Below are 16,986 nucleotides of genomic sequence, written 5' to 3'. Positions count from 1 at the left end.
TTTCCTGACCATTATTATAGAGTGGGAATTAATGATCACTGTCTTTAACAATGTCTTGCCATTGTTTTGACACTTGCCAAATAATGATTGAGTAAAGCAGATGGGAAGGAAGAGGATGCACAGGCACCCTTAAGTCCTTTAGTGTCCTCTATAGGTGAGCCTACATAAAGTCTATCATATTTTTGAGACAATCTCTTATTATATAGCCCAGGTTGGTCTAGAAATCATGGTCTTCTTTCCATCATATCCCACGTGGTACTATCAACTGCCACCCCACCTTTTCTACCACTTCAGGTTTCATTATATTTTAGTTAGGATTTCTTTCACAAGCAAATTAAAACCTAAGTAATATTGTTTTTGAACTTGTGGAAGTTCTTTAGTCCCTGGGGCCTTAGTTACCTGTTATTTGGGAAGAATAAAACTGACCACCCAGGTAGTCATAAGGTTTAAATACCATACCTACATAGTAAACACAGACATCTAGAATGATAAAATCATTTTACTTTTGGAAGGCAGGATTTATTTGCTCTGCAAACAGCCTGGGCCACACCTGCTTTTAGAGCACTTGTTGTGACTGACCCTGTCAGGATGTGCAGTTACAGACTGGAAGCCAATGATCCAGGAGTTGGCCTTTTGAACAGAGCCACTTGGACTCTTCTGTCCCTGTTTAATCAGTACATCTTTTCTCTGAAAAGGAAGAGTTGAAGCCTTTGTCAGAGGTTAACATTTCCAAGTTTTTGTGGAAGAAAAGATCCCATAACACCCAGCACTTTCCCTCTCTGAACCCCAGTTTGTGGAAGAGGTGATGGGGGTGGTGGTGGTGGTGGTGGTGGTGGTGGTGGTGACATCTCTATGGAAATTCTGATTGGTTTCCTGGGGGAAAAAAGCAATGCCAAGCTTTTAGTCTTGAAGGGAACAACCAGACTTTCCCTTGCACCCTTCTCTCCCAATCTATGCCTTCTTAGCTAGGATTGTTAACTTACTTGATATTCCCCCTTGTTTCTTCTGGAAAACCTCATCTTCATCAGAGGAGTCCTTGTCATGTAGCTTCTTGGCCATGTTTTTCTTGCTTGTATCAATAAGAGGTCTGTACATATCCCTCAGCCAAAGTTAAAAAGAAGCCCTCCGAGGAAAGTCAAGGGGAACATAATTTTCTGGCCATAGCACCACATCCTCTCCAATTAACTTGCCCCTCAGATTCCGAGGAGCCCCTTAGGGGAAAAGAAATAGACAATTACTGACAGCTCATGCTATTTTATGTGTGCCACTATGTACATCTCATGTGTTACTGGAACAAACACCTGTTCATTATCACAAACACCTGCTCATTATCACAATAACCAAAGGCTCCCTCATTCTGAATCTGTGGAATCAATTCCATGCACACAGACAGGACCTGCAGGAGCTCTCCAAGCCTGTCCCGAAGGTCCCTACAGTACCTCTAGGGAGAATTTTGCATGTGACTTGGCCTGCAACATAGCTATACTTGTCAGCCCATCTTACCTTTTTTCCCCCAAAAGTCCCTGTGCATAACCACCTGCATAACCATACTAAGCAGAAGTATTTATTCTCCTGCACAGCCTTTCACTCACTTCTCTTTGGATTTAATCTCCCATAGGTCATTTGTTGGGCTGAAGGAAGGAAGGATGAAAGAGGAGAGGGAGAGCTGTCTGTTTTCTCCTAGCTGCTTTATCATACAAGTTGAATCACAGCAAGCCACTGCATAAATTGAAAGCATAGGTTTAGAGATTTTCATCTCTGAAAGGCTACCATGATGACTGACGCATAAAATCAGGGCATGACGAATACTTAAAAACAAGCTATTACAATATCTCAGCGTCTGTGCCAATTCCCATTTCTTCACCCACCCCCCTCCTTTTGCCTTTTATTTATATGGGACGTGTGCTCTTTCATGATGGAATGACCACTCTGTAGTTATAAAGTGTTCCCTCACTACCAGGCCACTGTGGTGGTAATGGTGATTGCTTCAGAACTGAGGCTGCCCCCATTTTCCCATCTCACGCTTTGCCAGCCTGTGTGTGAGTGAACAAAGCTTCACAGGGCCAGGAAAATATAGTGATTCTTCTGGAATCAGGAGGTCTCAGCTCTGGGAAAAACTCTAGAGCCCTTTTGACCACCCTGAGTCCAGGCAGAGCAAGCACAGCTTGCCGCAGCCTGTCCTTCCTTTGGTGGGTAGCTGGTCTCTTAGCAGCTGTGATCGTGTTTATGAGGTCAGTTGTCTATATACCCCGCCCTGGGAAAAAAAAGGATGTGGACACTTTCATTAAAGTTACCTAAGATGTCTCAAAAAAATTCAAAAAACAAAAAACAAGCTAGTAGTTCTGAGTGAAAACAGAACAAAAATCAGTTTGTTTTTCTAAGACAGTAGATATCTTTTTGATATGTGTATACATCACGTAATAAGAAGGATTCCATGGTCTCCTAAAACTCACCAGCAGTGCTACAAAATAGTGTTCTTTTCTCCTCCATTTCATTATGGAAATAAAGAAACTAGTTTCTTTTCTTTTTTTTTCATTGCCATGGGGGTGTGAACTCAGTGCCTGATCACTGTCCTTGAGCTTTCTCAAGACTAGATCCCTGCCCACTTGAGCCACAGCACACTTTTGGTTTTTTCTATGTATGTTGCTCCAAGGTATTGAACCTGGGTCTTTGTGCATGCTAGGCAAGCACTCTACCACTAGGCCAAACTCCTGGCTCCATGAAACACGTTTCTTTATGTAAACAATGGAAATAATAAACTAATTTCTGATTTTACCCTACATAAAATGATATAAAGTTTGGGGTAAAAGAGAGAGTGGGGATAAGAAGGTACTCAAGTATGCACTCAACACACACACACACACACACACACACACACACACACACACACACACACCCCTCTTAACATTTGGTCTATCCAATGGTAGCCTATGTATTCTAAATTAAATAAATACTGAGTGGTATTATATCTCATTGTGGAATTCAAGTAATGTTTCACCTCTCTCACTTTGACCATTTCTAGATACTACAAATAAAACACCCTAGACAAGCACACATGCACACATTCACGTACATATGAATACAAAGTTGAATGAAGTACAAAGAAAATAGAATCAGCACAGGAGTATATAGAAATACTAAGACTGGTCATGAACATCTGAGAAATGGGATATTCTCCTGTATTTATGTAGCCAGGTATAACTTCCCCCAAGCCTTTGCAAACTGACCCCATGCTGATCACTGACTCCTTGGCACAAATTTGGACAGTACTCAACAATAAAAGTCACTTCTTCCCTAAGAGTGGTCCCAATTGATATTACAGAAATAACAATGAGAAATACTGTTTTACAGTAGAAAATTGTCTGTACTATCAAGGAATTATGTTCTAGAGAGTAGGAAAATGGCTTTGTTGTTCAGGTTGTGCATTCTGAATCTATTATGAAGACAGGATATATTATAGAGACCTGACTTTATTGTGGACCTTACCTCAATGAGACACAAAATTATACTCAACATCATAACTACTAAAGACACCAATATTGATAGATGATTTTGTTGTTAAAGCCATGTCCCGGAAATTCTTTTGGGAGCTACAGGGAAATAGAGGATAATTTTGTTAAATAATGAAGGGATGGAAAAGATAAAAATGATTCAAACTCCCATTCTTCAAGGTGAGGTTCTTGCAGATTGTTAAATCACATGCCAATTTAATGCGTTAAAATGCTTTCTTAATTTGTAGTTCCTCTATATCTTACTGTGTTTTTAGTCCACTGCACTCTATGGAGGAGGAATGTGGGAAACAAGACATAACACTTTGGACTAGACTAAAGCCCCAGGTCTTCCTCCTTCAAAGTGTATCTAAATTTGAGGCCTGAAGTTTTATCGCTGTGCTCACCTCACTTGACTTCTTCTGTTCACTTTGAACTTCAATGCTCTCATTGATGCAGTTTCCTGTTTTGCACTGGTCTCTGCTCTGGACAATTTGCCTTGAGATTTGCTGAGAAGCTTCAGCAGGAGGCTAGATCTAGAGATTAGCTTGGAACAGACTATCTGCACATCAGTATCAGAGCAGTCCCATTTTCAAGGTCCAGATAAGACAGGTGCAGCTACTGACTTAGTTGCATTTCAAAATGATCAACAAAGGATGAAAATTGGAATTGTGAGTCTGCAGGCTTGACAAGTGAATCAATGCCCAAATTAAGATATTGCCATTGTGTTTCCTTGTTTATTGAATAGATGGCATTAAATTGAATGCAGTCACACTGGATCCTAGAGCAGCAAGATTTTCCTAAATTGTCTTTAGGGAGATTTCCTTCCAGCACAAAGATGTTTTACGCAGGGATATTTCCTAACAAAGCATTTGTTATAATCTTGTGTTTTACAGAAATGCTGTCTATAGAGGCTTTGAAAGACCATAGAGGACTGGAACAAGAGTTCTCCTGAGAACTCAGCTCTCCCCACAATGAAAAGTCCCCTTCCCGAGGCGTATTTGCAAGCTCTGGTCTAAAGTGTGAAATTTTTCCCCTGAATTTTGACTCTGTTTAGCCCTGGGTATTCTGCGGGCCCCAGGAGAGCCAGTCTTACAAAAGCAGCCATTTTGGAGGAAAGATATGATCAGATTAGAAGTCTCCATGTTTTAACACTAGAATTTAGGTACGGTTTTCTATTTCTGACCTCATACATACAGTGGTGGACAGAGCAGTGCTGCCCACTGAGTCTGGTTTCAGGACAGAAGAGACTGCTGCTTTTAGTTCCTCTATGCAAGCAGTTTCCCATCCATTTCCTGGGCTCCTGAACCACATGAAGTGAGCGGCTCCAGCTCCCTTGGAGGAACTTTCCTAAACCTTCATTCTTAACAATAGTCTCCATAAGATCTGGATACTCTGTTTCCTCCAGATATTCTGTTTATTCACTTCCTTGAAGGGCCTTTCCACATGGTTTTTGTCCCCTTGAGGATTCCATTGACCCTCCTTCATACAGTCCATATCAGCCTGGATTTTCTAGATTTAGAGCTTAAAAAGGTAGGCTGTGCCTCCATGTTTATTCTTTCTTTTTAACCTCACATCCCACACATTCAAGGTATGTTTCTGGTTTGTCAGAAATTGATCACACTGGGGGAATGTGGGTAGGATGTCCTCTTTAGGGGACTGAGTGAAAGAGTTTAGAAGCCTGCTGAAAGCTTGACTCCAACAGCAGCCCTCACCATAGTCCTACCCTTTCTGCTATGACCCTTTTATCTTCATATATATATATATATATATATATATATATATGTTAGTACCACACATGGAAATGGTTATGAATTATATACAATTTAATCCAAGAAAATTGTATATAAAATATTAGCCTGTTAGAAAAATGGGTATGTAATAAGCGATGCTGAGAGGCTAAGTGTAACAGTATCAGTTATGAGGGAGGAAAGTTGCCACAACACCCAGGATCGCCAGTCTCATCATTTGCAGCAGATGGTGGGGCTTGTGTATCTGGTGGTGGTGGTGATGGTGGTGGAACTTCTACATTGGTTTCACTCTGCTCCCTGGGGAAAGAACAATAGCAGCCTTTCAATATTGAAGGAAGCAACCCAACTTTCCCTTGCTTCCCTCCCCTTGGAGCTAGGAATGTTGAAATTGCCCCCATCCATTTACTCTTTTTTCTTCTTATGGGAAATATCATCCTCATCAGAAGAGTCTCCGTCATGTAGCTTCTTGGCCATGTTTTTCTTTCGTGTGGCATTGAGAGGTCTGTACATATCCCTCAGCCAAATTGGCTGCTTTAAGAAGAAGAAGCAGTCCTAGGAAAGACAGGAGAAATGTTAATTGAGCATTCACTTTCCTTTTCTGGGTACAGAAAGAAGTACTTGCCTGACTTGCAGATTCTGATGAACATTTCCTTCGCAGAAATCCAAAAAAGCTCCTTGGGGGAAGAGGAAGCAGACAGTGAGTGATTTGTGCCATTTTCCATGTCTCTCACAGAAATAAACACCTGTGCTTTGGTTCATAAGACAATGAGCAAAGGCTCTCCTAACCTGGGGCTTGAAAACAATTCCATGCATGCAGACAGAGGTTGTAGGAGATTCTCATGCCAATCCCAAAGGTCTCTACAATGCAACTAGGGAATCCTGAAGTGTCGGGAGCAAGAGTGGAATCAAACTGTACTTTGATTTGCATCAGATAATTGCTTGATTGTCTTGTTTTTTGGCCTTCTCCTGTTCAATTGAGCTGAGATTTACCATATGAATGTAACCCCCAACAGTTCCCTGATTAACCATCTGGATGTAACACCTGGCAGTGCCCTGGTCTCAAGAAGGGATATAAGCTTTGAGTTGAGAATAAACGGGGCGCTGCAGTTTTTGCCTGGGCTGCAGACCTCCCAGACCCGATGTGTTTGTCTCTCTTCTATTTTTTCCAGTCCCTGCCCCCTATTTCAGGAACCCCAATTTGCTCCCGGTAGGCCCCGGCACTGAAGGACTGTTGACAGAGAGTTATCCATGCAAGTACTGACCACCTCTGCCTCGCTATGCAACTACTTTTTTTTTTTTTTTTGTCAGTCCTGGGCTTGAGCTCAGGACCTGAGCACCGTACTTGGACTTCATTAAGGCTAGCACTCTACCACCTGAGCCTCAACATCACTTCCAGCTTTTTACTATGTATGTGGTACCAAGGAATCGAAACTTGGTCTTCGTGCATGCTAGGCAAGCACTCTACCACTAGGCCAAACTCTTGGCCCCTGGGCAACTACTTTCCTGCAGCTAGATGAGACCTCAGGAAGCAAGAGTTCTCTCTAACTTGCATAGAGCCCTCATTGTAAGGCTAGGAGATAGAAACTGATGAGTTCTAGGCTCCTTCCAGTTCTCAGATCCTCACTAAAAATTTAAACTCCCTTTACCTTGAGGACTCTTCACTTCCTTCTGCTGATGTTCTGTGGGAATAAATCTGTTTGGGAAGAAAGCACAATCAGGATTATCCACCAACATTAAGTACTTTCAACTGCTTATTCCTTTATTTATATATTTTATCTACCCAGGAGGTGGCTTTATGACCCCAAGAATTCTGCTCCACTAATAGATCTTTTTCTCTTCCACAGGACCTAGCTGAGGGTCTTGTCTGAAGCTAGAATTTTAATACGTGGCATTTACTATTTTATATAAAATCCAACAGAAAATTCCTCATGATAGCTCTTTAAAAAGTACAGGAAATGCCCTTTAACTGATTGCAGACTTGCCTCAAGACCAAAACACCAGTATTATTATCAAGTCAAAGAGAAGATTACTGTCTTTATTACAATTATTACTGTCAGGAGGCACTCCTATTGAAGACAACCAATGTAATGAAGACATAAATAGAACACAAATGTTAGAAAGGAACCAAACTATTTTTATTTGTATATGAAATGATGGATAACTAAAAAATGCCTTAGAGAGGCAGGCACTGTGTCTCAGACTTGAAATCCTAGGTAATAAAGAGGCTAGGATCTGAGGATGAAAGTTTGAAGCCAGCCTGGGCAGGAAAGTACATGAGACTCTGACTTCCAATTAACCGGAGAAAAGCCGAATGTAGAAAAAAACAAAGCCCAAGAGAATCAGGAAATATTATTGGACTAATAACATGAAAATTCAGTGAAGTGGCAGAAACAAAATATGGAGATCAGCACCCAAACAATAGCTTTCCTAGGTACCCATGGGAATTAGAGATAAGGAAAGATACAACTTATAATAGCAATAAAGGTATAGAAAAGCATCTTAGAATGAACAACAGAAGATGGAGCATTGCCTACTGGAAGAGTGCTTGCCTAGCAAACATGAAGTGCTGGGTTTGACTCCTCAGTAACAAATACACAGAAAAAGCTGGAAGCAGTGCTGTGGCTCAAGTGACAGAGTGCTAGCCTTGAGGAAAGCCCAAGGTCAGTGCTCAGGCTCGGAGTTTCAACCTCAGAACTGGCCAAAAAATAATAGAAAGTAAGAAGAATAAACAATAGTAAAGTTATATAAAAATCTTGGATAAAACCTCAACATCACTGGGTGCGGATGGCTCATTCTTGTAATTCTAGCTACTCAGGAGGCTGAGATCTGATAATTATGGTTCCAAGTCAGCCCAGGCAGGAAAGTCCATGAGACTATTATCTCTAGGTAGCCACCAGAAAACCAGAAGTGGCAATGTGGCTCAAAGTGGAGGGTGTTAGGTTGGAGGGGGAAAGCTCAGGGACAGGGTGCATGTCCTGAGTTCAAAATAAAAAAACAAAAACAAAACAATAACGACAACAAAAACCTAGTGCCATGCATGGTGTCACAGCTTTAGTCAAAACTGTTTGTGAACCTGGTTATTAGTACCTCAAAGCCTAGCTACTCAGGAGGCTGAGATCTGAGCACCATGGTTCAAAGCCAGCCTGGGCAGAAAAATACATAAGACTTTAAGCTGCAATTAAGTACCAGAAGTAGAGCTATGGCTCAAAGTGGTAGAGCACTAACCTTGAGTGAGAAAGCTAAAGGATGGCATGTAGTGCCTGAGTTCAAGCCCCAAGAAGGACAAAAAGAAACAAAGCAGGGCCAGGAGTTTGGCCTAGTGGTAGAGTGCTTGCCCCAGCATGCACGTAGACCTGGGTTTGAGTCCTCAGTACTACATACATAGAAAAAAGTCAGAAGTGGTGCTGAGGCTCAAGTGGTAGAGTTCTAACCTTGAGAAAATCCAAGGACAATGCTCAGGCCCTGAGCTTAAGCCCAGGACTGGCAAAAAAAAAGCAAACAAAGCATAACCTATTTATGAGGCAGAAATAAGAGACCTGTGGTCTCAGGATGGACTCTACCTGAAAAACACAAACAGAAATACTGTGAGGTGATAGATTAAATAGTAGGCAACTACCTAGCAAATATGAGGTTCTAAGTTCAAAAGTCATTACCACAAGAAACATTTAGCAGAAATATCAACCTACAATTTTAATATCTTGTTTTCAAATTCAAGGCCATTAAAGAAATGTTTTGCAAACAAACTCGATTAGGCCCTTTTTTGGGCAGATAAGGTATGAAAGAGAAACTATCAAATATATGTAAAGAAAGATCTAAGAGCAAGATCTAAACAAGATTGATTACCTTATCTTTACCCAATTTAGTAAGGTGCTAAAAGAACTGTTATGAAACTACTTGGACAGTTATTAATTAATAGCAGGCACTATTTAAGGTACAGGAAACACAGATCAATGGAAGAGTTCCATATGGTATTTTAAATCAGTGAAGAATGAACCATTTAGTAAGAATTGTCTTATGACAATTGCATATTCTTTTAGAGTGAAAAAAAATCTGTGCCTCAACCATACTAAAATATGAATTAAGGCTGTAACAAGAGCAGCTTAGGAAATCATGAGAGTCCACCTGTATTTCATGAGGTAACAAGAGTTCTCCATCAAGAGCACTAAGAGAGAAGGGTCGGGTCTGGCACAGGTGGTGATGCTAACTAGAAACTGTTCCCAGTCCTGGCCCCTCCACTGATTGCTGTCTTTTTTCCTAGTTTTACAAATCTCTCTTTTACATTAACCATGTTAGTGTTTTCAATGTCTTGGGATGCTTTACATTGCATTTTCATGTTCGAAATATTTTCTGGTATTTTCTTTAAGGGGAAAAGACCTGAACAGAGCAAATAAGGACTGCAGACTTTATCATCTGGTGAATTTGTGTTTTGGTACTTGGTTGATCTCTTTCATCTGTAGAAGAGGATGGATGAGATCTTCCTCCTAGGTCTTTTGTAAGGGTTGGATGGGACAATCTATGGAAACCATTTTGAACCATACTAAGTATCCATAATGACATGGACCTCCAGGAACATGTGACCATAGGAACCAAAGGCTCCTGACTAAAGCATCAGGTATAGAAACCTCTTTTCTAGCACAAGATTATTAAAAGAAAATATTGCCCACATTTTTTCCTAATGCTTTTAGGATCTCTCTTTCATTCTCTCTTTCTCTTTTTACATTTACTGAAATATATGTCTTTAGGTGAGAGACATGAATTATTTGCCCCTCACTCCTCACAAAAGAGTTTAGAAGCTTTATCATTTGTTTCTTTTCTCCAATTAAGCAGAATATTGAAAAATGACATTTCAAAAATGTTTTTTAAAAGCCTTGCTTCAATTTTTTAAAATTTTATTTTATTGTTGGGGTAATATATAGAGGGGTTGCAGTTACATTTGTCAGATAGTGGATGCATTACTTCTCACACTTGTTTTCTCAGGTTTTTGTCCCCATTTCCCTCCCTCTACCCACTCCCAATCATCTTGTTTTCCCCCCTTCCCTTCCCTACTTCAAACAAACGTATATACAATATACCAGGTAACAAAGTCAGATACAGTAAACACATGAGATTAAACATAAGGGGAATAAAAGAAAAAAATAACATAGTGCATTAAGAACAAAGTAGAGCACATGGTTAGCTTGTGCCACATTCACCCTCCACCACCTCATCTCCTTTTTTGACCATTACTATCAATGGCAAGGAAAACATCGCATTTTCCTTGAAGGTAAAGAAAATAATGATATATATATATATGTAAATTAAAGGCAGTATAGGAGTTTATAGAAACTTCTAGATAAACAGTGAACCACTGGGAGATTCAGAAGGTCTGCTTGTGCAGTGATCAATTACTAATGGCCTTTGCCCACTGACCCTATGCTATCATATTCAACTCTGTACTAAGAAGAGAACCTACTTCCTCATACTTTGTTAGCACAGGACTAACAATGAGATATACTATTCTATCTGGAAAACACTAGGTACAGTCAAAGAATTACCATCTGGAAAAAGGGAAAATAGCTTTGGTTACAGAAACATGATATATTTGGGAAATATACATGCATGTTGGTACCTACCTCAATGAGACAGAAAATTATAATCAAAATCATTACTACTACAGTCACAGATATTGCCAAGATGATTTTGTTGTTATAGCCATATCCCGGAACTTCTTGTGTTAGCTGAAAACAAACCAACAAAAGAAAAATTTTGTCAAGTAAAACAGATTAGGGGACTGGGAGTTTGGCCTAGTTGTAGAATGCTTGTCTAGCATAAACGAAGGCCTGGGTTCAACTCCTTAGTACCACGTACATAGAAAAAGCTGGAAATAGTGCTGTGGATCAAGTGGAAAAGCTCTAGCCTGCAGAAAGCCTAAGACAGCCCTGAGTTCAAGCCCCCAGGAGGACTGTCCGAGAGAGAGAGAGAGAGAGAGAAGAGAGAGAGAGAGAGAGAGAGAGAGAGAGAGAGAGAGAGAGAGAGAGAGAGAGAGAGAGAGAGAGATTAGGAGGAAGAAACCATGCAAACCCCAATTCTTTCAGGACAGGATCTGGCAGGTTCTTAAGGGATATGTTAAATTTAATGTGTTCTATGTCTTACTAATGTGCAAAATTTCTATATATTTCACATTCTTTAGACCTACTTCACTCTATGAAGAAGAGTGCAGAAAACTCTCATGACTGGCCAAATGACTTTGGACTGGACTAAAACCGGGGCAGTCCTCCTTCAAAGTGTATCTAAAGGATGGGGAAGTCAGGGTTTACAGGTCTATAGCTGTGCTCACCTCACTTGACTCCTTTCTTTCACCTTGAACTTCAGTGCTCTCATTGATATAGTTATCAGTTTTCCGTATCCCAATCAGCTCTTGACACCTTGATTTCTTGCTGTTCACTGAGAAGCTTCATCAGCAAGCCTGTTTTGGAGATGAGCGTGGAACAAGCCATCTGCACTTCAGTCTCAGAGCAGTCAATTTTCAGGGTCCGGATAACATGAGATAGGAGCTTCCTTACATCATTATTGGGAATGAGGGGCCTCAGCTGCTGGTTTAACTGCATTTCAAAATGATCAGCAAAGGATGGAAATTGGGAATGGGTGACTACGGCTTTGATAGGTGAGTCAGTGCTCATGCTGAGGTATTCCCATTGTGCTTCCTTGCCTTCAATTGGCAGCATTACCTTTAATGCAGTCACAGTGGATCCCGGATTAACAAGATTTTCCTGAACTGTGTTTTTAGGGAGACTTCCTACTGGCACAGGAACATTTTGTGCAGGAATATTTCCTACCAAAGCATTTACAATCTGGTGTTTTACAGGAATGTTGTCCATAGAAGGTGTTGAAAGAGCATAGAATTCAGGCAAGGGGTGCTTTTGAGAACTCAGCTCTCCCCATGATGACAAGTCTCCTCCTGAAGGGGAATTTATGAGGCTTCTTACTGCAGAAAATGGAGGCCTGTTTGCAAGCACTGGTCTGAAGCGTGAAGTTTTCTTTCTGTCCTTTCGACTCAGTTTGGCCCTGGGTATTCTGTGGGCCACAGGAGAGCCAGTCTTATGAAAGCGGTAATTTTTCTTGGAATAGATGACTGGATTAGAACGCTCCATGTTTTTAACTTTAGAATTTTTGCCTCTTCTAAAACAAACATACTGTAGGCTAACTGTCTTTTTTTCTGACCTCATGTGGGGATTTTAGAGTGGTGGAAAAGGAGTCCCTGCTCTAGCAGCAACAGTCAGCTGAAATCTCTATTTCCCACCCTCATTCACTGAAGGACTGGTGACAGAGAGTTATCCATGCTAGTACTGACCACCTCTGCCTCTGCCAGGCAACTTCTTTTGCTGGAGCCGGATGAGACCTCGGGAAGCAAGAGTTCTCTCTACCTTGCATGGAGCCCTCATTGTAAGGCTAGGGGATAGAAATTGATGAGTTCTAGGCTCCTTCCAGTTCTCAGATCCTCACTAAAGATTTAGACTCCCTTTACCTTGAGGACTCTTCACTTCCTTCTGCTGATGTTCTGTGGGAATAAATCTGTTTGGGAAGAAAGCACAATCAGGATTATCCACCAACATTAAGTACTTTCATCTGCTTATTCCTTTATTTATATATCTTATCTACCCAGGAGGTGGCTTTTATGACTCCAGGAATTCTGCTCCACTAATAGATCTTTTTCTCTTCCACAGGACCTAGCTGAGGGTCGTGTCTGAAACTAGAATTTTAATACGTGGCATTTACTATTTTTTTTGCCAGTCCTGGGCTTTAAGCTCAGGACCTGAACACTGTCCTTGGACTTTCTCAAGGCTAGAGCTCTACCACTTGAGCCATAGCACTACTTCTGGCTTTTTTTTTCCTATGTAAGTGGTACCGAGGAATCAAACCCGGGTCTTTGTGCATGCCAGGCAGGCACTCTAACACTAGGCCAAACTCCCAGCCCGGCATATACTATTTTAGATAAAATCCAACAGACAATTCCTCATGATAACTCTTAAAACAGTAAACAAAATGCCCTTTAATCAATTGCAGACTTGCCTCAAGACCAAAACACCAGTATTATTATCAAATTAAAGACAAGATTACTGTCTTTATTACAATCATTACTGTCATGAGGCACTCCTATTGAAGACAACCAATGTAATGAAGACATAAATAGAGCACAAATATTGGAAAGGAACCAAACTATTCTTATTTGTATATGAAATGATGGATAACTAAAAAACGCCTAAGAGAGCAAGTCATTGTTTTTCACACCTGAGGATCAAAGTTTGAAGCCAGTCTGAGCAGGAAAGTACGTGAGACTCTGACATCTAATTACCCACAGAAAAGCTGGATGTAGAAAAAACAAGGAAAACCCAAGAGAATCAACAAATATTATTGACCTAATAACATGAAAGTGAAGTGGGCAGAAACAAAATATGGAGATCAGCACAGAAACAATAGCTCTCCTAGGTTCCCATAGGAATTGGAGATAAAGGAAAGATCTAACTTATAATAGCAATAAAGGAATAGGAAACTACCTTAGAATAAACAACAGTAAAGGTATAAGAAAATCTATGAAATAAAACCTCAAAATCACTGAGCACTGGTGGCTCACACCTGTAATCCTAGCTACTCAAGAGGCTGAGATCTGAGGATCACAGTTCAAAGCCTGCTGAGGGAGGAAACTCAGTAACATTCTTACCTCCAGTTCATTATCTGAAAACTGGAAATAAAGCTGTGGTTATTGTGGTGCAGCACGAGCCTTGAGCAAAAAAACAAAAACAAACAAAAAAAAGAACATTAAGGGATGGCATCCAGGGCCTGAGTACACGCTCTATGACAGACAAAAAAAAAAAGCAAAAACTTAAAAACCTAGGACCAGAAGGGGTATCAATGTGCATGAAGTAATGCTCCTTCTGCCTGGCGACTGTAACTGTAACTCCTCTATTAATTACAATAAAAAATTAAAAAAAAAACCTAGGACCAGGCATGATGTCATGCCTTTAATCAAAACTGTAAAGCCAGTTCCTGGTGGCTCACACCTAAAAATAACCTACTCAGGAGTGCAGCCTCGGCAGAAAAGTCCCCAAGACTCTTTTCTCCAACTAACCACTATATTGTTTCAAATTAACGTACCTATAAAAGAAAATCCAACAGGATCTCTTTGGGAAGGGAAGGTATTCAAGAAGAGATATGAAGTGGACCATTACACAACTTAAGAAGTTTTCAAAGGAAGCATTATGAAGCTAACTACTTGGATTAACCATCCTTATTTGCTGTTATAAATTAACAGCAAACACTGGTGCTGGTGCAGTAAAGACAGTTGGATCAAAGGAAGAAGTCAATATGGTATTTTAGATCAGTGAAAAATGAATGAACCATTTAATAAGAATTGTTTTATTACAAATGAATACTCATTTAGGATGAAAAAAGATTCTCTATCTCAGCCATACAAAAACATGAACAAATACCAGAAGGATTAAAGGTATAAATAACAAGGCAGGCTTAGGAAAGCATGAGAGAGAGCCCAAGCTATAAACTAAGAGACAGGGGTGGGGGTAGGCACAGGTGGTGTTGGAAACTAGAAAAATGCACATGCTGTTCCCAGTCCTGGCTCCTCCACTGGATGGTTGCCTTTTTCTTAGTTTGACAAATCCCTCTTTTACATTAACTATCTTAGTGTTTTCAATGGTTTGGGGTGGTTCACATTGGATTTTCATGTTTGAAATATCTCCTGGTATTATTTTCTCTACGGGGAACAGAACAAAAAAGACAGCTTTATTAATAGTCTAATGAATTAGTTTTGCCATTGGGACTTTAAGTTCATCTCTTTCATCTGTAAAACAAGATGAGTGAGATCGTCCCCCAGGGTTGGATGATACAATCTATGGAAACCTTTTTGTCCCTACACTTAGTATCCATAATGACATGGATCTCAGGGTCATGTTGTCGATAGGTATCAAAGGTTTCTGTTTAAAGGACCAGGCACAGAAAGCTCTCTCTGATTGCAAAATTATAAAAAAGAAAATATTGCTTTTATTTTCTCTTAATACTTTTAGGATTTCTTTGTCTGTTTGCTTACATTTACTGAAATGTGAGATTTCCAAAATTTTAGGCTAGAAGAGTAGCTACGTAATACAGCAATTGTTAGCTGGTGGAACGTTCACTCAAGGCTGCTTAGCAGAATGCCTCAATTCTTTTTGGGGGGGGGTGTTAAGGGGCTTGAACTCTGGGGGGGTGGTTTTGAACCTCAAACCTCAGATCTCAGCCTCTTGAGTAGCTAGTATGACAGACATGAGCCACCAGGACCCACAATGCCTCAATTCTTTTTTGACCATTACTATCAAATGTGAAGAGAACACTGCATGTTACTGTTCTCACAGAGCTCATCAAAGTAGCAAATAATGAAAACATATAAATGTAAAGACAGTATTGAACTGTACAGAAAAATTAACAACAGTATCTGACTTTATAAAAATCTCTAGGAAATCAGTGAACCACTATGAGATTCACATGGCCTGCCTGAACAAAGGCCAGTGATCAATTACTAATGATCTTTGCCCACTGAACCTATGCTGGTTCCCACTTAGTAAGCATCAAATTCAACTTTATCAAGTGAACTCATTTTTTTTCTGTAGGAGCAGTAATAACTTGTTAGCACAGGAGTAACAATGATACATAGGATTCTATCAGGAAAACACTAAACTGTATACACAGTCAAAGAAATACAATCAGGAAAGCAGAAAAATACTTCTGGTTACAAAAACATGATATATTCTGGAAACATGCATGAATGTTCTTACCTCAATGAGGCAGAAAATTATAATCAGAATCAATACTACTACAGTCACAGATATTGCCAAGATGAGTTTGTTGTTATAGCCATATCCCGGAACTTCTTGTGTTAGCTAAAAAAAAACCAAAAAACAAAAAACAACCAAAAAGCAAAAAAAAGGATAATTTTGTTAATTTACAAAGAGATTAGGAGGAAGAAAATTATTCAAACCCCATTATTCCAGAAGAAGACCATGGAAATTTCTCAAAGGGTATGTTAAATTTAATGGACTCTATGCCTTACTAATTTGCAGTTTCTCTACAACTTACCTGTAGTTTAAGGTTAACTCCACTCTATAAAGGAGAACAGTGGGGAAATCTGTCATGATCACATGACTTTGGACTGGACCAAGTCCTGGCTGTATCTAAAGGATGGGAAAGTCAGGGCTTGCAGTTCTACAGCTGTACTCACCTCAGTTGACTCTTGCTGTTCACTTTGAACTTCAGTGTTCTCATTGATGTAGTTATCCATTTTCCACTGGTCCATATCCCAATCAGATCTCGATACCTTTACTTCTTGCTGTTCACTGAGAAGCTTCATCAGCAGTCCTGTTCTGGAGATGAGCTTGGAACAGGGTATCTGTACTTCAGCTCTAGGGCAGTCCATTCTCAAGGTCCGGATAAGATGAGACAGGAGCTTTCTCACATCATTATTGGGAATAAGTGGCTTTAGCTGTTGGTTTAACTGCATTTCAAAGTGGTCAGAATATGAGGGAGATTGTGAATGGGTGATTATGGCCTTGACAGGTGAGTCAGTACCCATGCTAAGGTATTCCCATTGTGTCTCCTTGCTTTGTTGGATAGACGGCATTAAGTTGAATGCAGTCACACTGGACCCTGGAGCAACAAGATTTTCAGGAATGGTGTTTTTAGGGAGAATTCCTACTGGTACAAGAACATTTTGTGCAAGAATATTT

General features: G+C 40.2%; 1 protein-coding gene and 1 long non-coding RNA gene across 3 annotated transcripts; both read right to left on the bottom strand.

Moving 5' to 3' along the window:
- Positions 1 to 479: 479 nt before the first annotated feature.
- LOC150051283 (uncharacterized) lies at positions 480 to 3,064 on the bottom strand. Of its 2 annotated transcripts, XR_016538297.1 has the most exons (3): positions 2,023 to 3,064; positions 984 to 1,211; positions 480 to 873 (listed from the first exon to the last, which is right to left on the bottom strand). It is a non-coding gene; the product is annotated as an uncharacterized LOC150051283 (long non-coding RNA). The 2 variants fall into 2 exon arrangements; XR_016538296.1 differs by having other exon boundaries at positions 984 to 3,064.
- Positions 3,065 to 5,340: 2,276 nt separating this feature from the next.
- On the bottom strand, positions 5,341 to 12,566 carry LOC150051282 (leucine-rich repeat-containing protein 37A2-like). The gene is made up of 6 exons (XM_090350120.1): positions 11,556 to 12,566; positions 10,852 to 10,956; positions 6,886 to 6,932; positions 5,862 to 5,913; positions 5,646 to 5,791; positions 5,341 to 5,536 (listed from the first exon to the last, which is right to left on the bottom strand). The coding sequence occupies exons 2-6, from the start codon at positions 10,882 to 10,884 to the stop codon at positions 5,407 to 5,409; spliced, it is 408 nt and encodes a 135-aa protein (XP_090206246.1). The 5' UTR covers positions 10,885 to 10,956; positions 11,556 to 12,566; the 3' UTR covers positions 5,341 to 5,406.
- Positions 12,567 to 16,986: the final 4,420 nt, after the last annotated feature.

This window comes from Megascapheus bottae, chromosome 17, assembly GCF_031878675.1.
Source record: "Megascapheus bottae isolate mThoBot1 chromosome 17, mThoBot2.hap1, whole genome shotgun sequence".
Lineage (NCBI taxonomy): Eukaryota > Metazoa > Chordata > Mammalia > Rodentia > Geomyidae > Megascapheus > Megascapheus bottae.
Note: the sequence above shows the minus strand (reverse complement) of the source record. Positions and strands in the feature narration are given on the sequence as shown.